Raw genomic sequence first — 25548 nt, forward strand, 5'->3', positions numbered from 1 at the left:
ACGAGGGGCTATACATTTAGAAAAGATTATAAGTTCGACCCCCTCCCATGGACGGCACGCCAAAATAAGTGATAGTAAAAAACAAAACCATTAAAATATTATGATAAAATATGAGCAAACGTTAATGACCTTGGGGGTTTTAAAGGTCTTTACAAATAAAATGTGCTTAAAGCCATAAAAGAAAAATCTGGTAAGTCTGACCATACAAGGCCTCGAATAACATCATGTTATTACGTGATGAGATGCTGTTGGAACTGAGCTCTTGTTTAAATTAACCTCTGGCAAAACTGGAGTCATAGAATGTCACTCTGCCACTGTTCCCAGACCTACCCACAACGTTAAGTGACTGTTAAGGTTCAGCAAACAAAATATCACATAACCAAGGTTACAAGGCAAGCAACATTCCAGAAGATATTTGTAACACATGTAGTAATTATTATCCAGAATACGTGTATATATATCGGGGGGAGAGGACCCTTTCACATTGGTTAAAATAAATCAGAAGGACAATGGGCAGTGGTTATGAACCAGCGATTCCCAGAAAAGGAAATACAAGTACCCAATGGTCACATGAAAAGACGTTCAGCTACATCGGTAACCAGGGAAATGCAACTGAAAACCACGAAATAACATTTCCACCTATTAAACTGCCCCAGACTTAAGTATGATGATGCGCCCTCAACGCATCGCTGGTGGGAAATCGCTATAACCATCCTGGAGAACATTCTGGCAATAAATACGCACATACCTCAGGATGTAGGTTTCACGGTCTCCCCTGGAAAAGCGTTTGCTCACGCCAGCAAGAAGGCCTGAACAAGGGTGTTCATCGCGATCACGTCGTGTATAACCACAAAATCAGAAGACGACCCAAATGCCAACCCCATGACAGCAAAAACAACGGTCCCCAAGGGATGGGTGTTAACACACAGACATAGTCGAAACCATGACAGATCACGCCTGGAGAGGGGAGGCGGGGGCCTGGGACTGTGGCTAGTCTTGTAAACAACCTTCGAAAACCATCCAGGTTGTAAAGAATGTAGTTCTCTTACAGGCACTGAGAAGAACTCACACTTGGTCAATATATTTCAAGTCTCAAAAAAGAGCTTGAGAAATACCTGTCTGAATCCTAAGAAAATGGACAACAGATGTGAGCATGTGTACCGCTGCGTATACTTAACTCAAGCACGTGGATCTCAGGAGTAAAACATTCTGTGTGTTCAAGTTCCTGGAGAATCAACTTAATAACCTGAGAAAGTAGCATTTCTTCTGGTCCCCAAGGGCACAGCATGAGTCCTGTGACAAGGTCAGAATGCCCATATTCATGACCCAACTTCACCACTTCTGAGCTGGTGACCTTTGAGCAAACCTGTTGACATCACTGAGCCGAGGATTTCTACATACACAGAACGGGATAACATGGCATGTCCCATATACCTTCTCGGACTATTTTGAATCTTATACAATTTAAGCAAAAGTGCTCTGAAAGCTGTAAAAAAACTATAAAGACATAAGACAATATAACTCCACCCGAAACACAAACACCAGGATAAAGTATGTACATACTCACTAATTAAAAACTCATTTCAAATAGCTGTTTTCCCCTCAAAATTTCTCATCAGTCTGATACCTCCCTCATACCACATTCTAAAATAAGATCCAGATGAAATAGTAAAAATGAAACCCTAAAAAACAAACCATCAAACAATAGTTTCTGAACACAAAGGAAATATTTTATCACACAAAAATTTTGAGTTTCTTTACATCAAGTAATATAAGCAAAAATTAAAAGGTACACAATAAACTCAAAAGCAATAAATACCACATTTAATATAGAAAGATCATTCACTAACCGCTGTGAAAAAAAAATTCTCTAATAGAAAAATAGACAATTTCCAGAATTATAAGGCAATAAACCTGAGAAGGCATGTGACCCCAATGAAAATCAAGGAAAATTGAAAACAAATGAGATACCATTTTTGAATACCAAATTTGGCTTAATACCAGTAATATTCAATGTTGTCAAAAATAAATTTGATGGACCCCGTAGAGCAGTGCCATCCAAGGAAATACAGGCAAGCCATGCATGTAATTTAGAAATTTCCGAGATCCACGTTAAAAAGTAAAAACAGGTGACATTAATTTTACTGTATTTGTTTAACTCAATATATTAAAAGTATTATTTTAATTTGCTATAAAATAATTAGCTAATTTTTTTGTTGTTTTGGAGGAACACTCTTTGAAACTCAGTATTTTATACTTAATTCAGATGCTGAATTTGTATAGAAGATATGTTTTAAATTTCATAAAACATTCCACTGAAAAAGAAGATTCACATATTGTTCCAAACATACCCTTTTCTCCCCAGTAACTGAATTGATTATCGGGTTTTAGAATTTATTCTAAATTAAAACTAAACAAAACTCGAACCCCGAGTTTCTCGGCCACAGGGACCGGCCACATTTCACGTGTGAAAGCCAGGTGCGGCTGGCTGGTGGCTACCTACTGGGCAGTGCGGTTCCAGAATAAATCTGCCCATAGATCCACGTCCTGCCAATAGGTGGACGCAGCTCTCGGCCTCCTGAACCCCGATGCGACGGCTCTCGGATCAACAGTCATGAAAATGCCCACTCACCCCTGCTGCCCGCCGTCCTCCGGCACGGGCACCTCCCACTGCTCCGATGGGGCCATCTGGCCGTCCTTTTCTGTTTCCGCTGTGACTGTTCTCCCACGAGGCCCGTAGCCCCGTCCTTGATGGGCACGTTTGGGGCTTTCGCGCGCTAAACAGGAAGTGACAATGGGAATAATAAGAATGACAAGCAAAAGCGATGGCTTCCATCCACCGAGCAGACCAGACTGTGGCGCCCAGGGCTTTCCACTCTTTATCAATCAATAACCTGTACCCCTCCAAGGGTATAGATTAAAGCGCAGCCTCGGAAAAGGGAAGTAGCATATTCGGGTCACACTATTAAGCGGCAGAGCCCCCTGCTGCCGGAACCAGAGTGAGCCGCCCCGAACCCCGCTCTCTCCCCTCTCCGTGCTGTCCCCCACTGCCGCCCAACCACCCACAAGGACTCTCGACTCCCCTCAGGGGACTCGGGGCACTGCTGTCCCCTCTGGAGCATTCATTACTCCTTAGAACATTGCGCCAAGATGGTACAAAGGAGAAAGGAATCACCACGTGAGAACCTACTGTGTGTCAGGCCCTCACTTATCACCACGTGAGAACCTACTGTGTGTCGGGCCCTCACTTAACGCTCACGGTAACTTGTGAAATAGCGACTGCCATTTTCACCACTTTATCGAGAATAACCCGAGGACTTGCCCAAGGGCAGGCGTTTTGGAAATGGTTGGCTGGGCAAGTCCTTGTTGAATCTGTGTCCCGTGTTCTCCCCAGGTGACTGGTGATATAGCGGCAAGACCGCCAGGCAGGGCATGTTCTCCCACGCCTCGGTCTCCCCCCGAGATTACCTAACACCTGTCTCATAACCAAGACGACACTGCCGTGCGAGCCGTTTCAGAGGCAGGTGTGCCGGGGAGGGCTCTGAAGCACCTACTGTATCCCGGGGCCCTGCTAAGCAGTCACGTGCATGTCCACCTCTACGTCTCTTAACCCCACGGCACGGCGCCTTCGTCTGCATGTCACAGACGAGAAAGCGAAGGCTGCGAGACTCGGGTAAGATGACAAAGCGAGGGAGTGGCAGAGCCAGAGCACTAAGCCCAGTCCTAAGGTTCAAGTCCACTCCAAAGGCTGGTTAGAAAGCATGTGTCTGACCATCCCCGAGGCGATGCTACCGCTGTTGGCCCGGGGAGCGCACTTTGAGAACCGCTGCTCTGTGAGCATGCTTCGCAGCTCCAGCAGCCCCTAAACCCCAACTTCATGAGGCTAAAGCCAGCAAACACCCTCGACTTCTGCCTCTTCGTCCACCCCCTCCAGGAAGCCCTCCCTGACCTCCCAGGCCGGGCCGGGTGCCCCTTCTTCGGGGGGTCCTACCCCTCCTTCCATTCTCAAGCTATACTGCCGTGCTCAGTCACTTCTCAGCCGCCCCTACCGGACCGTGAAACACTGATCTTTGTCCCAGATGGTCCCCCTCCAGGCCTGCTCCCCTGCCCTTCAGCGGGCCAGGCCCCTCTGGCCATCACTAGGCCCTGCACGCTGGGTCACAGTTGTCCCTCCTCAGGCTTCCCCAGGAGGACCTCCGCCTCAAGGTGACTTTCCCGAGATCCTGGAGAGGGCCCTGCATGCTTTCACGAGGGAGACCCGGGTGCCGTGAGAGCTGAGGACTTGGAAATCTGCGTCTCCCAGGTAATCGCCTGGGATGCGGTGGCTGCTCCTGGCATAGCCGTCTCCGGAGCCGCTTCCTGATGAGGTCACAGCCAACGTGGGGACAAAGGGAGGATGAAGGGGGGGAGGGGAGTGTCACCCTCCTTTCTATACACCCAAATCTCTCTCCAGGAACACAGCCCGGGATGTGAAGCTTTCGGTTTGAAAAGCCTTCACCTGGCACTCGGCCTCCGGTCCCAGCTCCTTCCCCCGGCCGTTCTGTCTGTCCCTACCCCGCTGACAGGTGCCAGGCTTTGCCCTCTCCTCCCCTGTCTCCCCAGCCCCGCAGTCCAGGCTGCCCCTCCCCCCAGGCTTGGCCTTCCTCGGATAATCCCCTCTCCTCCCTGAATTCCAGCCTTCCACGGAGTCCCTGAAACCTCCGAGGCCTGGCCTAAGGCTGCATCACCAGGGCCAGGGACACACACCTGAGGTCCCCGGGGCGGCCCCGGCCTGCCTCGGAGACAGAGACGGGAAAGGGTGGGTGGGCACTCACCTCTCTGACCTCCGGAGGCCTCCTCCTGGGCTTGCGGGAGGTCTGGAAAGACCCAAGACTGTGGCGTGGCTGGGCCTTAAGCACCTGATTGACATGGCCCACAGCTGGGCTCTCAGGCCCTCCGGCTGTTCATTCACGGGGGAGCTGAGGGGTCTCAGCTGTGTGGGGGTGGGGGGTGGGGTTCTCTCTTACTTCAGGTTTATTTAAAGAGCAAAGGAGGGGACCCACGCTCAGCTCATACTATGCGCCGGACACTTTACAGACAGGAAGCAAAGCTTTATTACAAGTCGCCGGCTTTAGAAAGAGCTTTCCCTCCGTTTATCCGAGGCTTGCTCGCCCATCAGAGGGTGTTCGAGGCCTGCTTCCACCACTCACCCAACTTCTCGGAGCCTTTCTTCCTTGTCCAGAAGACAGAGTGAATAATATTTACCTATCTCAAGGGGCTGTAAGTATTAAATAAGATAACCCCTAATAACAGCTCATTAAATATCTGCTATTTTTTCATTAACAAATGTTTATTGAGCACTCTGGCATGTCCAATCCTTCGCTAAGAACTGGGGATTAAAAAATCTTTTTAAGGTGAAACGCTCTTTGCTCCTAAGTAATTCAATGTAACAGGAAAGGGGTAATATAGAATATTTAATATTTATTTTCAAAATGCCTCCAGGTTTATTATCTTATTTAATTTTTATTGAACCCTATGCGGTAGCCATTATGAGGGATGTTTTGTGGGTGAAGAAATTAAGGTTTGTGGAGGAACAGAGCAGGGGGCCAGCGAGGCTGTCTGGGGAAAGCGCCCCTGTGAGCACCCACCCCAGCTCCAACACCCACGGGTGGGGTCCCCCCACCGAGCAGTTCTCTGCGACGCCAGCTACGTGGTCCACGGTTCAATTCCAACACAGCTCAGAGTTAACGCGGACCCCAGGTCAGAGGCTCTGTCCCACGGGACGGCCCCCCACATTCAGCCACCAGTCACAAGTAGCAGGTTCCCCACAACTGCTGCCCGGCGTGGCTATGAATCGAAGGACCCCACGACCCCTTCCTTGGATTCGGTCATTTGCCAGAACAGCTCCTCAGGCACACGGCCCGTCTGAAGGCCGAGGCGGGCTGCAGGGTGTCGGGGTCCCACACACGTGACACGATCAGCCCACAGAGCCTCTGCTCTTCTGAGCGGCCCTGCTGCTCCGGAAGGCTGCCGAGGGCGCTGGCGTCCGAGACGAACACCCCCGCCGTGCGACCCCGGGCACTTGTTCCCCTGGCTGCTGCCCCCCCCTGATTCTCCTCTGAAACAGTGCAACAGTTCGGGGGCCGCAAGCGAAGGGACGCCCAGCTAGAAGTGGCCCGGGTGAAGAAGGGACGTTTATGAGCTCAGGGGATGAGCGGCCTGGGGCGGCTGGTTCCGAAGCGGCTTCACTCAGCCCTCGATGGCCCTGGGGGCTCTGGTTTTTGTTTCATTTTACCTTTCTCCTGGGGTTGCACAAACACCTTCGAAAAAAGATTGTCGATGTGGCAAAAAGCATGAAGATGCACGAATGCCTGGCATTTTGGAAAACAGCGATCTCGGCTGGCCCTGCCCGGAACTTTCTGCAATGGCCGGAACGTCCTGTTCTACGCCGTCCTCCGTAGTAGCCGCTAGCAACGTGCGGCTGCCGAGCACCTGATACGCGGCCGGCGTGGCTGAGGAACTCTGTTTTTAACTTAGTTTAAATTTTGCTGCGTGAGACCATGTGGATCGAGGGGGATAATCGCGATTCACAATGAGTGCCTGAAACGTGTCTCTAGGGGAATTCAGGGGGCAAGCGTGCTGTGATCGATTATTAATGTCTGGCACAGGTGTGAGCGGGAAGGGGTGGTGAGCGTGCCCTTTATTCATCATCGCTACACTAGACTTTCTCGTGGGGTCTTTCTAGCCCTCACATTCCAGAATCACGTATTCTCCCCTAAACCTTCAGTAGAATTTAGCGGAACTGTTGGTCTCCGGTCTCTGTGTGCCTTTTAAAGCCTCTTCCCATCTCCGCATCTGCCCCTTCCCTGATAAAAGTAGAGACTATTGATTAGAGAGATTAACTCGAAGGTATTTACCCACATTTAGATGCATTTGCCCGGAAACTAATGATTTGAGGCTTGTGAGATGTGAGTCACCATCTCTTTCCTCTCAAGAGAGACACTGAAAAGCCACCTCTTCAGAGGCAGGGGGTCATTATCACCGGAAAAGGGAAGGACCCCTTCTGTTTAATGTGTGGCTCAAAGTGGGATGCTGGAACTAACCTCTTATCACGCGCCCGCGGAGGTGGGCCGCGCTGTCTGCAGGCTTCCGCTGTCTGAGAGAGGCGTCCACAGGTTCCGCTGCGGGGGCGGGCGGCGGGGCGCGGAGCAGCACCCTCCCCACCTCCCCAGAGAAGCGGGGTGCCAGGAAGGCTGGCAGGGCGCCCCAGCCCACCCCCAGCACCCCCGCCAGGCGCGGAGGGCCGGGCCGCGGGCGAACCCCGGCTGCCGCGTCTGACAGCTTTATAATTACACTGCCTCTTCCTCGACTAACCAGTAACCTTCTGACGTTCTCGTTTGGGAGCTCGTGTGTGCGTTTCAGATGTGTCGTTTATCCTAGGCCGATGCCCTAGTCATCATTCCCTTCTCTTCTCTGGTATTTCTCATTCGGACCACAACCCAGGCCACCTCGGCTCTCCTCCCGTCCGCTTTTTCCTATCGTCGAAGCACCTCGGACAACACTCGCCACCCCTCTGACTCCAGTTTCCGGCTTGTGGAACAGGATATTCTGATTGGATCATGAGAAATGGCGACGTGTAACTCTCACGTCAGCTCACCGTGCGATTGTCACTGCCTTTGTCGTCATTAAGACCATGGTCCTAACATTCCGAACTGGCATGCGCCTCTGCTGTGACCTCACGTGGCCGAGAGGGAGGGAGACGCCTCGCTCTCACGCCCTCGTCTGAACCTGACCACCTCCCCGAGGCCCCGCCTCCCAAGATCGTCACATTTGGGGGAGACACGAACCCGCAGTCCATAGCATAACCCTCAGGGTTTCCTTTCTACATCCAGGCGTGTCTGGAAACTCAGTTAACTGACCCAGCTCTTCTCAGGTGGAAGGCGGCGGCAGAGAGAAATAGGATATCGAATAGCTTATCGTGAACCGCAGCATCGATTGATAAGTCGTAAATGGCACAGAGTTTGAAGACATATAATAAGAGTGTCTGTTCTATTTGGCGGGATAAAAGCCACCCAAGTGGCAAGCTCGTGCCATAATAAAAGTTCCCGGGATTTTCATCTTTTTAACGCTCAGGGTGGGGCGGGGACGCTACCTGGCCATCGTCACATCGGGACCGGAGGGTTTTGGTGAGAGGTACGAGCCAGTGGGCGTTACTGACAGGCGTCCACCTCACTGCCCACTGCTCTAGCCCTGGCCTGGGAGAGCGCCTGGTGACTCGCAGGTGCTCAACAGGTGTTTGCAGGACCATCCGAGAGCCATGAATGTGCATCTATGACGAATTGGCGAACCACCCCAACCCCCCCCAGACAGGACGGTCCCTCTCCCAGGAGTCTGCGCTGTCTCCTGGTCCGACGAGGTGCGTTACCCCCTGGCCACGCCCATAACGCCCTTACCCAGCCCCGAGCTCTGGCTCAGGGGAGTCCGCTGCAGAGGCGCAAAGGAGAAGATAACGGGAACTCAGATCGGCGTGCGAGACGGTGTATTAGTCTGGCCTCTCTCGTTTTGCAAACAGAAAACGGCCTTAGGCAGCACGGTAGTCTAAAGCAGGGGAGAGGAGGGCTCCCCGAAGGAGAACCGGAAGGGGCTGCACAGGTGTAAGCGGCAGATGCCGGAGGCGTGTGGTGGTGCGCATGGCCACTAAGCCGCCCCAGAGGAAGGTTAGGCGTGGGGTGGCCAGGGAGACTGTTAATAAGGTTCCGAAGGCTTCTGCGGAAAGATGGATGAGCCGACGGACCGGCTGACGATTTCGATGAGAACGCGCCATGAGGCGGATCCCAGGCACAGGGCAGGTGGCCGAGGACATGCAGAGCGAATACGTAAGCGAGTGAAAGGCAGCGGAGGAGCTTTGGGAGCGGGCCAGGCTCACTCGTGGCAGCGGGGGTGAGCGGGACCGGCGGGAAGAGACGGCTTACACTCAAAGTCCTGCGCGGTCGGCCACGTGAGAGGGAGCGGGGGGCAGTCAGAGCCCAGAGCAGAGGCTCAGAATGCAGGGCGACCTGGGGACTGGCCCAGAGACAAGGGGCAAACGGGCAACGTCCTAAGAGCAGCTGGGAGAACGTGGACCGCGCGTCCTCCGCCCTCTGAGGGAGCACGGCGTCTCTCACGGACCCCCTGGGACCGAGGGGCGTGGGGCCCGAGGACGTCGGGTGTGTCGCCCGACGGACGCTCTCCGACTGTAATTAACTTCGCTCAAAATCTCTGCCCCTGCAAAGCTCCATGGCATCCTGCCACTGGGGAATTCAAATGATTCCCCTGCCTTTTTTTTTCCCTTTTTCAACAAAAGCATGCTGTGAAATTTATCGGTATCAATTAATATTTGTATCCGCTCTAATCCTTTACGTATTGAACCATTTTCCTTTTTGCTGGGTTTGATGTCGAGACAATAAATGGTACCCAGGGGCGGATGATCGCTCTGCTGGTTTAACAGGAACTTCCGATGTTTGGCAAAACTCATCCCAACGCAGACAATTACGTGCAGGGCCCTGGAAGAACCCGACTGCAGCCACGGTCAGCCAGGTGTCCGGGACAGAGAGAAGCAGAGACGAGTTCCTAATTCCTGGCCCCCTTGAGTCAAGGGTTAGCACCCTCGGAAGAGTCACCGTGCTCCGAAAGGGTGCTACGGTTACCAGCCCTGCTGGGGAGATGCTGCCGGGCTGTCTACACAGCATCAGAGAGCTTGTTTTCTTAAGTGATAATTAGAGCAGCTCCGTGGGAGAGCCAGTTCACGAAGCTGCTCCCTGTGAAACCGATCCATCCACACACACCCGCCAGACAGGTACTGTGACCAGGGGGGCAGAGGGCACCGCTAATTAGACGTGACATCAGCGTTTATGCTCCGCCAGCCCATTATGTCGGGAGAAGTAAATAAAGCGAATGGAACTTTCTTTTCCTCCGTGCCGGGAGCCACAGAGTCTCCGTAGGTGTGTGAGGCTGGCCCAGAAACCCCTCTGCTGGAGCTCTTCTGGGGGACTAGAATTTATCACTAGAATTCTTTGGAGAGAGAGGAAGAACGCTACCTAACTAAGTCGAATAATTAAATAGATCAAACTTGGTTCCATTTGACGGAGGAGACAGAGTTTTAGGGTGGGAAGAATTCACTTTCCGGCCTGACTCGGTGACAAGTGGAGGGACCTCTTGTGTCGGGAGGAGGACGAGCCGGGGTCCTGGCTGCCTCATGGGCGACGCCGTGTGGCCAAGAGGGTTTGTGTGCGGCCCCCACCCTCCCGCCGCAGGGGGCCCAGGCAGGCCCCTTGGAGCTCGGTGCAGTGGAGGAGTCGCGGGTTTTGGAAGCACGTGGCGTGCGTCTGAATCCCGGGCTCCGCCACTGCTGAGTTGTGTGAGCTCAGCGCCCTCATTGGTAAAGTGGGGATAAGGAATGGGACCGGGTCGTTTGTCAGCACGCTGTGAGTTCACACACCCGAAGTGACCAGAAGAGTGGACCTCCCCCGTGCCTCGGCGGTCCCCGCCCTCGCTGACGAGAGGGCGGTTTCTTCTTTCCTTTTGAGGCCGAACCATACAAATTCAGACGGCTCCGCGCTGTCCGTCACACCGGCCTCCTCTTCCTCCTGCCCCTGTTGCCACGCCCATTCTCAGGGACCTTTCGTAATTGTCGCCGACGACGTTATCCTGGTTCGGGGACAAGCATCCATGTTTAAGGAGCCAATCCGGGAGGCCGAGCACATGAGGGGTTCCGGGACGGTGGGGGCCCCCGTCGCGCACTGCAGGGCTCTGTGCTGGGGGCCGGGGCTGGGTGATGATGACCGGTGCCGTTGTCATTACCGTGTGTGTATCCTGCCCCTGACGCTACGTTAACACACTAGGGAATGATCCCGTTTGAACCTTAGGGAGAAGGTACTACTATATCGTATCCTTTTTACAAAGAAACTCAGTTCCCCGAACATGGAGGGCATTGCCTGCCCGAAGCCACGGGTTTACTGAGGGGCAGGGCCAGGACTCAAACCCAAGCTCCGTCCCATCTGCGGCTTTTCCCGCTGCCTCCTGTCCTCCCCCGTCCATGGCCGGGAAGGGGCCAGGCACCCCAGAGCGAGGGAGGTGGCTCAGGAGGCTGCAGCGATGGTTCGGGGACGAGGACGACGTGTACCGAGTGCCCGCTGTGTGCCTGGCATGGGGCTAACAGCTCGCCACGCACCGTTTCACTCGGTCCGCACACGGGTACCATATTTACCCTTGTTTTACAGATGAGGACGTGAAGGTTTGCAGAGGGCAAGGACTCGTCGCTAGTTGGACAGCCATTGGCCCAGAGGGGATTTGGGCTCAGAGTCTGTCTTTGGAGTGGCTACTGCCAACCACTGAGCCAGGGGTCCCGGGGGCGCTGAGGGGTTGACGAGGCGAGAGACCGGACGTGGGGCGGGGGACACAGGGAGGTGGGGGCTGGGTTTCCGGTTCAAGGCAGGTGTGTGCAGGATGCTGCCACCTGTCAAGACCGGGAACGCCAGAAGAGAGAGTGTTTTTCCACAGTGTGCCTGAGCTGTCTTGGGGACACTGCCATGCTGCCCGGGTGACAGGTGGTGTGTGTATCTCATCTCAAACATGGTTTCTGTGGGAATCGTCGTCACAAAAGGAACATTTAGCGCCACTGGCGTCGAGGCTTCCCCAGGACAGAAGGGAGCAGGGGAGTATGAGCGTTTAACGGTCTGGATGAGTCAGAGGTTGCCGTTTGCTGGTGCTCGGCGCGGGGCGTAGCACCGACCCGGCCGGTGCCTTTGGGGTGGATGAATAACCAGAGGGAAGGCTCGTGACGTGGGAAGGCTGCCGAGGGGAGCGTCACCGGCAGGGACTCGACCACCGTTCACGCGCGGCGCCAGGCCCTGGGCCGGCATGGTGCTGTTTCTGCCCTCGGGGGCGCGTCCAACAAACGCAGGACCAGGGAAGTGCAGCCTACACGGTAAGTACAGAACACGCTCATTTGCATGGCTTTTCAGGAAATCCGTGACAGCTGAAATATGTGGTTGAGACATGTGATGTTCCAGTTGGTAGATTAAAAAAAAAAACAACAAAAAACAACCAGACTGTCTTTCAGAGATAGGATAAGAGCTGAAATTGTCTAAGTTTGCCCTGAAAGCGTGAAAGGACAGCGTTAAAGCCCACGAAGGGAGCTCTGTACCGTACGGCAGGAAGCCGCGCGCTGACTCTGTCCCCCTGCGAGGCCACAGTGCACCACACGGGCTGCCCGGGGGCAGAGCCGCAGTGTAAGTCGGCTCCCGGTTCTGCACAGACGGCAGCTCTCGTCTGACAAGGCGACGGTGGACAGTCCGTTAAGTCCAGAAAGTCCCATCTGTGCACAGAGTACCTCCGAGAAATGCATTTGCGGGAGGTGGAACATGCCTGTCAATCAATCGGTCGATCGACCAACCGACCAATCATGGCCCATCCATTCTCTTGCAACGCCGCCCTTCCCGCCCTCTTCATTCTTATCTCGTGGCCAAGGCTGCGCCCCCAAACCCATTTCTTCCCCCTTCCAAAGTCCTCGTTCTATCAGCTATTTTCCTTTTCCGCGTCCATTTTTACCCTCGTTCTCTCGATTGCTTCCTACTTCCGCTGCCATGCTCGACCCACACTCTTCTCCGCTTGTTAACTCACGGTCTCATCCCCTCCCAAACCCCTGGGAAAAGCCCGACTCCACTGTCCCCTTTCCCTTCTCGCTTACTCGCTTCCCTAGCGACTCGTCGTGCGGCCTTCCTGTACTCAGCGAGGCGCTCCCTCTCAGTCACCGATGGTCCCGAACCCTCAGCCTACCTGTCTTTATGGGAACCTGTGACACCTGTCGGGTTGCGTCATTGGCATTTCTGCGTCTGGCAGATGGGAGAAGCTGTGGGGAATCTGTTGGGAGCTTCTGCGGCTCCTGGGGTGAAGACCCACCCTACCAGGCCTCTCTCCCTTTCTCTGAACACAGTTCTGGGAGGACGTGATGCCTGGAGCTGGTAGGAGTCATGGGGGCATCCACACAGCCCTGGCTTGTTGAGCTGCCAGAACCCCCCCCCCACACACACACACACCCACTCCCCCCCCCCCACCACCCCGGACACACTGACGTCAGAGCAGACAGTGTGTAAGAAAAAGGCTCCCGCTACTGGTAAAGCCGCTTCTGATCCGATACCGTAACAACAGCGAGAGCGTTGCACCCGAGGGCCTGTGTGCGCGTCCCGAGGTACAGCGAGGTCAGGAAGTCTTGCTCGAGTCCCCAGTCACAGTCAGACCCAAGGGCGTGGACTCAGACCTGGCTCTGACCTCAGAGGCACCGGGGCTCGCAAACAGCACCCGGCGTGACCAGACGCCTCCCTAGCTGCGACTGCCGGACGCTCCTCTGGGGAAACTACCTTTTCCCGAGCTGCGTACATTCCTTTAAAACAAATTATTTTGGGCTTTTCACAAAGATGGCGCCAAAAGCACAGAAGGAAGCCCCTGCTTCTCCCACTGCTGAAGCCAAAGCAAAGGCTTCAAAGACCAAGAAAGCCGTGCTGAGAGGCGCCCACGGCCACACAGAAAAGAAGCTCCACGCGACACCCACCCCTGACAACCCAAGACGCTGGCTCCACGAGGCAACCCCAGGAGAAACAAGCTTGGCCACCACGCTATCATCAAGTTCGGCTGCGTTTCCTACATAATGCATAAAAATACAAAATGTGGATGAATCCTTTCCCCACCACCCCAACCTCCAGTGTAATACAACTTTTTTAGAATGATAGCAATATTAAATTTTTTAAATGATACATTTTTTAAAAGGCGGACTTAACTATCATTAAAAGAAGATTAAGTTGTTATGATTGGATTCTCCAATGACATTAATTTAACAGATATTTATTGAGCACCTACTAGGCACTAGGCACTGCTCTTGATGCGTCTTTCTGGAGCTTAAATTCTTAGAATGGAAGCCATAAATATCTTGGCCATGAGGAAGAGAGGAGACCACAACACACCCCTTGTCTCTGGGGATGCCAAGGCCAACGAGCCCCAGCTCCGACGGGCCGTGGAGAAGCTCTATGACTCCGACGAGGCCAAGGTCAACACCCTGATGGGGCCCGAGGGAGCGAAGGCGGCATGTTCGACGGGCCCCCGACTGTGGCGCTTTGGATGCTGCCAGCAAAACCGGGAGCCTCGCGACTGAGTCCAGCTGGCTAATTCTAAATATAAAACGTTTTTACTGTAAACAGCAAAAATCATAATATATTTTTAAACAACTTTATTGAGATACACATCATGTCAAACTGCTAAGCTCCACATATTTAAAACGGTTCATTCAATGCGTTATGGCAGATTAAACATCTGGGAAACAACGGCTCAGGAAGGATACGGAACACTCTGCCGCCCCAAAAGTCTCCTTGTGCCCCCTTTTGGGCCATCCCTTCTTCTCAGGCAACTGCCGATCTGCCTTCTGTCACTACGGCCTGCACTTCCTAGACTTCTATGTAAATAGAAATGGCTTTATGTACGGAAAGGAGTGACTTCTGTCACTAGGCGTGACGACTTTGAGGTTCATCCATGTGGCTGTATCTTCCTCATTAATCCATTGTGTGGATGTACCGCATTTCGCTTATCCATTCGGCTACTGGGCTGTTTCTAGTTTTCAGCTATTGTTACAAATAAGCTGCTATACGTGAGTTTCTGTATGGATATGTGCGTTTACATCTTCCTTGGGTAAACCGGGTAAATCGCTATGAGCAGAATTGCTGGGTCATACGATGTTTAATTTTTAAAGAACCCGCCAAACCGTTTTCTAACATGGCTGTACCAGTTACGGTCTCGCCAGGAATATATATGAGTTAGCTCACAGGAAAAACTCCCTCCCTTCACTCACAGAATACTTCACTTTTGGCACTTCTAGGCACCAAATGTTTCCCCCCAGAGCAGACAATTCTGCTATTCCAGCTTGGTGCCCTGCGAGTTAACTCGAATTTGACACTATCTACCTAGAGACAGCGTCAGGTCCCATGAGGTAAGGGCTCGGTCTCCCAAGACTCCTCCGACTTTCTGCTTCAGACACCAACTGCAAGTGCGGATCGACCAACCTGCTACAGATCAGAGGTTCCCACGACCCCCCTCAATTGGGTTCAATTAATTTGCCAATCCCCTGGCTCACAACACTCAGGAAACATTTTACTTACTAAATTGCCAGCGTATCATAAAAGGATATAACTCAGGAATAGCCAGATGGAAGACAGGCAGGCGTAGGGCAAGGTACGTGGGAAGGGGCATGGAGCTTCCACGTTCTCCCCAGGCATACCAGTCTCCCTGAATCCCTGCGTGTTCACCGACTCAGAAGCTCTCTGAACCCCATCTTTTTTGTGTATAATGGAGGCTTCAGTCCATAGGCATGAGTGAGTAACTCATTGGACATTACTGATTAATTCGACCTCCAGACTCTTTACCCTCCCCCAGAGCATGGGGGATGCGGCTAAAAATTCCAACCCTCTAATCGGATTGTTGGTTCCCCTGGCGACCAGCCCCCATACTTAGGGGCTTCACAGAAGTCATCTCATTAACAGAAACTCAGGTATGGTAGAGAGGGGCTTGTTATGACTATCACTTAGGAAATTCCAAGCGTTTTAGAAACTCCGCCAGGGACAGAGATAAAGACCAAACATGCGTTTCTTATTATCAATCGCGATGTTACCGTTAGTTGTGCAAACTCTCGCCAACACTTGGTGTTGTCAAACTTTTCTATTTTAGCCATTCCGGCGAGCGAGAGATGGTATCTCATTGTCGTTTTAGTCTGCACTTTCACGCTGGCTACGACACCAGGCATCTTTCATGTGCTCACTGGCCGTTCATATATTTCCTTTTATTAAATGTCCGTTCAAATATTTTGCCCACTTTTTGAAACTTTTTTTTTTTTGTTTTTCTAATTTAATTGCAAGAACTCTTTACACATGCTGGACACCAGCCTTCTGTCTGGTAAATGCGTTGCACATCTATCTCTCTGGCCTCTGGCTTGCCTTCCATTTCCTTAGGGATGTCTTCTAAGGAGCAGAATCTTTCCGAAGAGTCCAATCTGGCAGTATTTTGTTGTGGTTCATGTGTTCTGGTTGCTAAACGTCGGGAATTTGCAACTGTTTGTCTTTTTAATCAGAGACGGGGAGCTGTTGGGTATCGTTCCGCCGGCTGCTTTTCTGCTCCCCTTTCTCCTTCCTTTCCGGGTCTCGTGCCGGGTGAACCGTAGACCCTCTGCCATCGCCCCGCAGGCCCCTGCAGCTCCCATTCTTTCCCATTCCTTTTCTGTCTTTAAATTGAGTAATTTCTATTCATTTATCTCTCCCTCTCTCATCTCCATTCTGCTATTAAGCCCATCCAGGGGGTTTTAAATTTGCGTCTGCTGTACTTTTTTCAGTTCTGAAATTGCCATTTGATTATTTTTATATGTCCTATTTATTAGATGTCTTCTCCCCCCATTCATTTCAAACGTCTTTTTTACTAATAGCCGCTTCACTACCCTAGTGTGATGATTCCAGCATCTGAGACATCTTAATGTTGATCGTCTTTTCCTTTGAGAGTGACTCATTTTTTCTTTTCTCTTTCTTCTTTCTTTCTTTCCTTTTCTCTTCTCTTTTTCTTCCTTCCTTCCTTCCTTCCTTCCTTCCTTCCTTCCTTTCTTTCTTTCTTTCTTTCTTTTCTTTTTCTCTCTCTCTCTCTCTCTTTCTTTCTTTCCTCCTTCCCTCCTTCCGTCGTTCCCTCCTTCCCTTCCTTCCTTCCTTCGTACAGCAACTGATTCTGGAGAATCGGGATTCTGTTATATCCCTTGATGGTGAGGGTTTTGCTTGAGCAGGCAATTGACTCGACTACATTCAAACTGTAAGTTGTCTGGGCAGTAGTTCGAATCTCAGTCGCATTCCTTAGCCTCTGCTGCGGTGTCTGCTCTGTTCACGCCTACTTAGAGGTAAGCCAGGGATCTGCGCGAAGGTCACCTACACCTCCGGCTCTCTCCCTGTGGGATTCCCCACTCTCCAGTGACTTAGGCTTTAACAGACGGTGGACTTCTGGGTAAAAACTTTGTCCACCGCTGATGTGCTCCTCTACAACGGTGGTTTGCTCACAGGGCAAAGTGTGTGTGGGGTTCGGCGGGGAGTTCTGAGTTCCCTGCGTCTGTTCGCGCTCCGCATCACCAGGCAGGGGTTTAGAGTTTACGGGCATCCGCAGGAGCGCCGGTCTGTGGGGACCTGACCCACTAAACGCCAAGGGAAGCCAATTCCTTCTCCCGTTTGCTCAGCGTGTCCCAGTGTGGACTGTAAGGAAACGACCCCCTGCACTCCTTCGGTGGCCTCCATCCTTCTCTTCTTTGGCTGAAACGAAGACGCTCTCTGGAGGCCTAGTTTAACGTTCTGTCCTTAGGTCTCTGACAAATCTTCTCAGGAATCTCGATCGTTCACATAACCTCTCCAGGCAGCACTTCCAAGATGCACTTTTCACCTTCTTCTGAGTTTCGTGCTTGTATTTCCAGCCATCGCCTTTACATCTTCCCAAGTAACCTTTAGTCTAGAATCAGTCCCTCCTCTGGGCTCACTGCTGTGTATTCGTTCAGGGGACGGGGCTTAGAATTACTAGGGGCCAAGGACACTTCTCTCATTACCTCCAATTTCTTCTCTGCGAGGGGAGAACCAAAAATGACAGCAATGGTGTTACTTACTGACTCACTGACGATACCTAAGCTTGAGGACAATCCCAAAAGAGCTGCCACGAGGCTTAGGAATATGGCCTCCTTCCCTTCCCCCCCTGCACTGTCAATGTCGATCATGAGCACTGCTATATATCATGACTCACTTTCCTTATTCCACACTCATTGCCAACTATCCGCTGAGCAGCTACCCTGTGCCCCGGACACAGCTCTAAGCACGAGGCAGAGATGAGAGGGACGAGGCCCCCGGTGTTCTGGGGCTCGCGTTCTGGTGGGGGATCCACGGCAAGGGCGTAACGCAAGCAGATTTCTTCGTGATGTGCCGTGAGGGAAATAAGTGAGTGGAGGTGATGCCTGGGGGTGGGGAACATGACCACAGACAGAGTGGTGAGGAGAGGCCCCTCTCTGAGGAGTGACTTTTAAGCGGAGGTCAAAACGATAACAAGAAGCTAATTGCCGTCAGGGCAGACACCACGTGCAAAGGGCGGTGGGATGGTCAGCTCAAGGGCAAGGCCGGACGGACGAGGCTGACAGGTGGGTATGGGGCAGTCTCCGGAAGGGGAGTCTGGACTGTATTCCAGGTGAGGTGCCAAGTTACTTCAATGAAGATTAAAGACAAGTGTCAGAATAGAATGAAAGGTATCTTGTAATTATTCATATTCGATCAACATTATTCACATAGATACAACCAAAAGGAAAAATTCAATCTCTATATATTTGTGTTTGTAGTCACTAATGTTAAAAAAAAAAAATTGGAAATAAAAATCCATTAGAGAAAAAAGAATTTCATCAGTAAAATGTTCTCTAGAAAGATGCTACAAGTCATTATTCCTAGAAAAGAATTATAGACACACACACAGATATAGACATATGTGTCTATATGATATGTATGTCTATATCCATCCAATGGCATCGGTATTCTTCAAAGTCATAAAAAAATCAACATTACCCGTCAAGTACTATCTTTTGCACGTACAACCAAAACTGCTAAGGTTACTTGAACAAGAAATCCCTGGTGCCTGTTTCACAAAGCTTTTAATAGGACTTGCCTTGACAATTTCCTCCTAAATCATCTTTACCCCCCTGAGCTCAATACATTATCGCTACTTAATTTCATGACTACACAGAGCTGTTTTAGGCACTACTTGGGGAATAAGTTTTAAGAGTTCAAGTAAATGCAAATGATGTTTTTGCTACCTTTTCTCAAAAGACTTTGCATTAGAATGCAAATTATAACATTAAACTACTATATGGGTATAGTTTCTGCAGTTATATAACTCAGTGTCTTACGCAGGAACAAAAGACAAATGGCAGTGTTTGCCTCGTAATTCTCTATCAGAGACTGACAACCTCACAACGCTGAAAAGCACCAGCTATTATGAAATGCTCTGACTGCTGTCTCCATAACGTTTACTAGACTTTCTTCCTTCCATTCTCTAACCTCAGGAGGAGCATGACGGAAGACTAGAGATAAACGTATTTATTGTAAAATGCGAATGCAGATAGGTGATCATCTCCCCTCCCCTCTTCTTTGCAACCCAATATCAGATCATTTTACAGAACCTTTCCCTTTAGCGGCCCCTTGCCTGGAGACAGTCACAGGGTTCCTACCCCCTGGGGTGGAAGCGGTAAACACGGATTGCAGCATCACCTGACAAAGCATTTGCTGTATTTACCACGTGGGCAGAGCTGTGCCCTGAGACCCATCACGGTTCGATTCTGTTTCGCAGTCTCCCCCTGTGGAAAACCTCTTTCTGGAACCACCCGCTCTGCTCCTTGGATGGGTTCTGCCAACCTGAACCTGATGCAATCGGAGTAGGGTTCTGGGCCCGGCCTAAGCATTTCAAACTCCTGGATGAAGTCCCGGGGCCGCCAGTTGACACTGGGCTCTTGCCCAGGAAAGAGGGTCAAAGGTGCTGCACAGTGCAGTGTGGCCATGGACTGAGCTGGCACGAACCTCTCACTCGTGATCAACGTTATCCAGGAAAGAGAGGACAGTATTAAGGAGCAGGGACTTGACGGCTGGACTGCGTGCATCTTGACCCTTCCCTCCCCACTGATGAGCTGCGTGACCTTGGCCAATGGCCCCACCTCCCTCAGCCAAAGCGTTGAAAACAGTACTTAGCACATAATAAAAACTCAACACCATAGCATTTATGAAAGTATTTTCTTGTTTTTCACAGTTTGAGGCATTTTAAAACTTTTTTTTTTTTTAAAAGGACTCATAAGTGAATGCATTGGTAATTATCTATTATCAGAATGATCCACGTTTACCTACAAAATCATTGCCTCACTTTAAATGCTGTTGCCGTTGGGGAATGCTGCTGTTTGGTTACTTTAAAATTTCATATGACTCCCTATTCTTAGCATATTCTTGCTGAGTTTTGAATCAGTTCTTTTACTTCCGAGGTTTCCGGGGAAGGAGATTTAGTGAGGTTCATTTCCAATGCTGTTAATTATCTCTGCACCCTCTCCAAAACTCGAGTGCCACAGTCCAAAAGTCCAATGTGCACGCGTACATGACGAAGATGGCTCCAGCAGGCCACAGCGTCTGAACTCTTCCCGCTGCCCCGCCCCACCCCCCACCCGAAGCGCCACATCTGTGTTTATGATCCTGGTACATGGTCGCGGCGGCTCACCCCAGTGTCACGACATCCCAGGCCTCAAACATGTGGCTTATTACTTATGCCACTTACTGACTTCCTCTTCTTGAACTTATAGCCACACCTGTCGTAAAGAAAAATGAACACAAACCAAGAACGCAGCGAAACGCTAGAACGAGAGCATCCTCATTTGAAACGATTGTAATCTTCTTGTGCCGCATAACAATGGGCGGTATAATTAACTTCTCGCCTTTTGTTCCTTAAGAATTTACATATCCAATTATCTTCCTATTTAATTTCTCACGGTTTTGCTACGTCGACTACGACTTTTTCACAAGAAAGTCTTTTAACGAACATGGACTTTGCAGTTCATTGGTACCCGGTCGGTTGTTCCCGGCGTTTTAAGAGGACTGAGCGCTACCGCGTGGTGCCGTGAGATGGTCCGGCAGGATCGGGAATACCTAGGCTCCTTGTCCACCAGGACGACTGCTGAAAAAGACGTTGTGGGTTAAATGACAGCGTGGTCGAGGGTTGCGGAGAAGACGCGGCAAAGCAGACTGGGTGAAAACAACGCTGGCTTGAACCCTCCACGCTCCACCACACTGGTGAGTTTAATCCGAGTCAGCACCAACTGAAACAATATGACTGGAAGAAGTTTTTAACAGCCCCACCGGAATTTCTGCTTTTTTTTCTTGTGAGACTGCATCAATTCCTGCTTTTTCTGTCCAAGTAGGCACAGTGAAGAGTCTCACAGGTGGAGGGTCATTCCGACCGCACGAGGGCACCAACCTGCAGTTACCACAGCATCCAATGGGAACGGCGATGAACTCAGGACGGGCTGCCGAATGACTTTAGGGCTCTGCTTCCAATCCCGTGGATGAGATTTTTACATATGGCTAATTTATGTGCAAAGGTGACATTTCTAGTCACCAGGAGGGCCAGCGCAAGCTCTGACTTGTATCGACTGCATCATCGGCAATCACGGAAGTCTCAGAATTTAACAGCACATGTTGGCCATTCGGCTCCTTGTTAAAATGAGCCTACATGGCTCTGGCCATGGGACACAGTTTGTCTTGATGGGAGGGAAAAGGGATGACCTCTGTTTTGCCAAGTATGGAGCCATGACCACACTTTAACATGCTCAGATGAAGTTTGTTTGAGGAATTACCAAAGATCACACGTGAATATCGAGTTGGGATTGAGATCCGCTGGTAAGCATTTCACTAAGTGCTACAGGAAAGAAAACAATCTAATTCAAAAGCGGAGAACTCCAGAAAACTGGGAAACACATCGACAGGAAGAGTCACTCAGACACCCATGCAGAGATATTCCATTATCATTTATTCTTTTATTTCCAGCCTCCAACCCACCCCTTCTCTTTTTCAAAGGGAAGGCAGTTCTCTTTCAAATATAATTTGGGATAGGACCCAGCTCTCTGACTTATGCAAAAGGACATAAATTCACAAATCTGCCTGGTATACTTTTATATTCAGTAAGTGGTTGTGTGCAGCTGCTGTTTCTGGCAAAACGAAGAGAAAAAACTGTGGAAGGAAAAGTGAATGGACCATAAACGGCAATCATTTTTTCTTCATCAAATCCATCAGGTCGTCTCCTATTCCTTTCTCACTCAGCTCATCTATACCGTAGTACCGATGAATGATTTTCTCAGCCGTGACCACCACGACTCGGAGCCCATGGGGGTCTTCGCCCAACTGGCATCCGATGGCAGACGACACCACCATTTCAAGGTTCTGGTAGGTGCCGCCGGCATTTCTGTGGTAGTGGCCTGAGAATACGGCTTTGACACCTGTGGGAAATGGAAAAAAAACATTAGGGAGCCAAAGACATCCATTCAGGTGACCTGGGCCACCAATGTTTTCTGTGAACAAGAGTATATTATTATAATAAATGTATGATATCACTCAGTGTATAATAAATAAGAGGGCAGCGTATGTGACAGCCAGAATCTTTTCAGGGATAACTCATATATACAATACGTTATTATCACACTTGTCATAACTAGTACAGGAAAGTACTAGGAAACAAGAACAGAGAAGAGAAGATGATTGGCATGGGGGGGGTGGGTGAAGAAGGCTGAAGGAAATACGACGAAGACCGTATAAGCAGCCCTATGATGGAAGTCACATGTCTACGAAAATAATGCTTATGGCGTTCTAGTCAAGACAGCACAGCATGTTCACTATTTAATGTACGGCCTCCACTCCAAACTTAACGCAATGATGGATATAACATAAAAAGGGAAGCTAAAGGACAGAGGCGTCCTCAACATCAAATAAATAGCACTATGAACCAGAAGCAAAATAGAAAGATCTGTGGATCAGGAGCAAAGCAGGAAGGCAGAGCGATGAGTGGGGTTACACTGCTGCCCGGAGTTAAGCTATTAGAAGATCATCGAGACCGAAAGCAATTTCGGAAAGACAAGGAAGTCCAGCCTGGCCCCTGTTTGAAATAGGGGTGGCGCGAGCGCCTCTGTTTATGGAAGGAGACGAGAAGACTGCTGATGCCCACTGCCCGCAGTGCTGTGCCGGTATGCTTAACAAGTACTCCAGGAAAAAGGCGGGGAGCGGGGCAGGGGGTTAATTTGTAATGTTTCCTATGGCCATGGTTTACGCGCTCTTAGAATGGCCGGCTTCAAGTTACCACGTGACGTCACGGAGCCGGAAGTGGGAAGCGACGCCGCAGGCCTCGGGGACGCCGCGCTTCCGCCAGCACGCGCGGAGAGCGGCCGTGGGGGCCGTGACCGCATAACTAGAAAGCGGTAAGTTCCGAGTCTTCCTTACCTTTTCTTTTTAAAGGATTTATTTACTGATGAGTTTATATATAATTTAATTTTTAATAATGGCTGCTTAACAACCAGTTCGCAAAATTCCTCAACACTTACTAATTCTCATTCGGAGCTGGTAGGTGCTGTCCCCAGCACACCACGGGGCTGGGGCTTACAGCTGCCTCCGGGTCTGGGAGGGAGCAAGACACGGTCTCAAGCCCAGGGTCCCAGCATTGCTGTGGGCCAAGGCCACTGAAGCTCTATTACAAGGCCTGGCCCCAGGTGGGGGCTGGGGTGGGGGGAGCCAAAACCAGTGGACGGGGGAAGTTAGTCAAGAGAGTAAGTAAGAACAAAACAAAAACAACAACAAAAAATACCTCTTACTCAAACTGAGCCTGAAATTAAAAAATTCCACCGCGCATGAAAAAAAATCTCACGCTGTTAGTGTACAAACTCTTCAATTAGGAACATGAATTCACTCCAGATGAAATCAATGATAAAATACCGGAAAGTATTTTAAATAAATGTATTCAGGATATCAGAAAATCCTTAATAAAGGAGTAATATCCATTAAAAAAAAAACAAAAAACAAAACACATGTTATGGAACGAAACAAAAAAAAGCATGAATTGAATGAGAATAGCTGGTAATAAAAATTTAGAAATGGACATAAAAGATATAACCATTACAATTTAAAACAAAAACAATCTCCATAAACAGCATGAATTCTAGACTGAACACTATCAAAGAAGAAATTAATAAACTAAAAGGTAGAACTGAGGACCAGAAAACAGCGCAGAGACCCAGACCGATGAGCAATATAAAAAAGCAGTTCAAAGAACCCAAAGGACAGATTAAGAGGCCGACATGGATGCTTAAGAGGATTTACATCCTCCACTGAGGATGTAATAATAGTAAGATTATGAAATGATAAAATAATAGTATATGATGAAATAATAGCAAGACTAATTCCAAGAAATAATAGCTGGGAATTTTCCAGAAAGGAGGAATATATGAAGCTTCAGATAAAAAGTACTCAGTAGGATAAACAAAAGTCCATTTAAACCGACGTATACCATAGTAAAATTGTAGTGCATCAAAGAGAAAAACCGTAAAAAGACAGCATGTTAAAAATATTACAAAGGAATGACAATGTGAGAGCAGGCATCTCAGCAATGACAGAATGAAGGAGCCATACCTTTAAAATGCTGAAGGCAAGTAACTATGAACCTCAAATTTTGTATTTACCTGAACTATTATTCAAGTTTAAGGGCAAACTAAAAACATGTTTGGACATATAAAACTAAAAGTTTACCATTTCCAAACCTTCACTAAAAGAATGATTAGGAGAGATGTTTTAGCAGGGAAGGGATAAATTTTTTTAAAAAAATAATGAGCAAACATTGATAAAATATTTTGGTAACTTGAATTACTGATTTTCTTTGAAAAACTATTTTTTAATGTTAAAGTGAAACTCAAACTCAAACAAAAATGTCAAGATGGGACGTTCAAAGAATAATTAAAGCATGTAAAAGTAACTGTCATGTTTGGAAGGAAGATGATAATGAGTAACTATATTTTGCTAGAAAAAATCTATATAATTATCACAATTCTTAAAAATGTTTGAGTAAAAGCATCCAAATTAAACATAAATTATACTTCATCAAAATTAAAACTTTTTTGCTTCAAAGAACATTATTAAGATTTACAACAGCATCAAAAAGCATAAAATACCGAGGAATAAATTTAACCAACGAGGTGAAAAAGTGGTACTAAGAAAACTATAAGACACCGAGGAAAGAAACTGAAGAAGACATAAAGAAACAGAAGGATATACCTCGCTCATGAGCTGGAAGCATTAATGTTGTTGAAATGTCCTTAGTACCTAAAGCAGTATACAGATTCGATGCAATCTCTATCAAAATACCAATGGCATTCTTAGAATTAGAACTAATCCTAAAACTTGCATGGAACCACAAAAGACCTCAAATAGCCAAAAAAATCTTGAGAAAGAACAAAGTGGGAGGTATCTCACTCCCTGATATATCAAACTACACTATAAAGCTATAATAATCAAATCAGTATCGTACTGGCATAAAAACAGATATACAGATCAATGGAATAGAATAGAGTCAAGAAATTATCCTTCATTTATATGGTCAATCTATGACAAAGGAGGCAAAAATATACAATGGGGTAAAGACAGGCTATTCAATAAGTCATGTTGGGAAAACTGGACAGATACATTCAAAAAGAATGAAACTGGACCACTTTTTTACACCATATACAAGAATAAACTCAAAAAGAAGTAAAGGTTTAAATGTAAGACTTGAAACCATAAAACTCCTAGAAGAAAACATAGGCAGTAAACTCTTTGACATTTTTCATAGCAATATTTTTTTGGCTATGTCCCCTCAAGCAAGGGAAACAAAGAAAAAATAAATGGGACAACATCAAATCAAAAAGTTTTTGCACAGTAAAGAAAACCATCAATC

General features: G+C 49.2%; 1 protein-coding gene across 4 annotated transcripts in view; it reads right to left on the reverse strand.

Moving 5' to 3' along the window:
• CPPED1 (calcineurin like phosphoesterase domain containing 1) overlaps positions 1-25548 on the reverse strand; it is a 162434-nt gene that overhangs the window by 43056 nt on the left and 93830 nt on the right. For 2 of the 4 annotated variants that reach the window (XM_036226323.1, XM_036226324.1), the window contains exon 4: positions 2633-2777. In XM_036226323.1, coding sequence (XP_036082216.1) covers positions 2633-2777 — 145 coding nt within the window. Of the gene's footprint in view, positions 1-2632; positions 2778-21596; positions 22076-25548 lie in introns of those variants that run through there. The other 2 variants (XM_016156895.2, XM_016156894.2) reach the window with 1 other exon arrangement.

Source organism: Rousettus aegyptiacus, unplaced genomic scaffold (genome assembly GCF_014176215.1).
Source record: "Rousettus aegyptiacus isolate mRouAeg1 unplaced genomic scaffold, mRouAeg1.p scaffold_m13_p_8, whole genome shotgun sequence".
Classification (NCBI taxonomy): domain Eukaryota; kingdom Metazoa; phylum Chordata; class Mammalia; order Chiroptera; family Pteropodidae; genus Rousettus; species Rousettus aegyptiacus.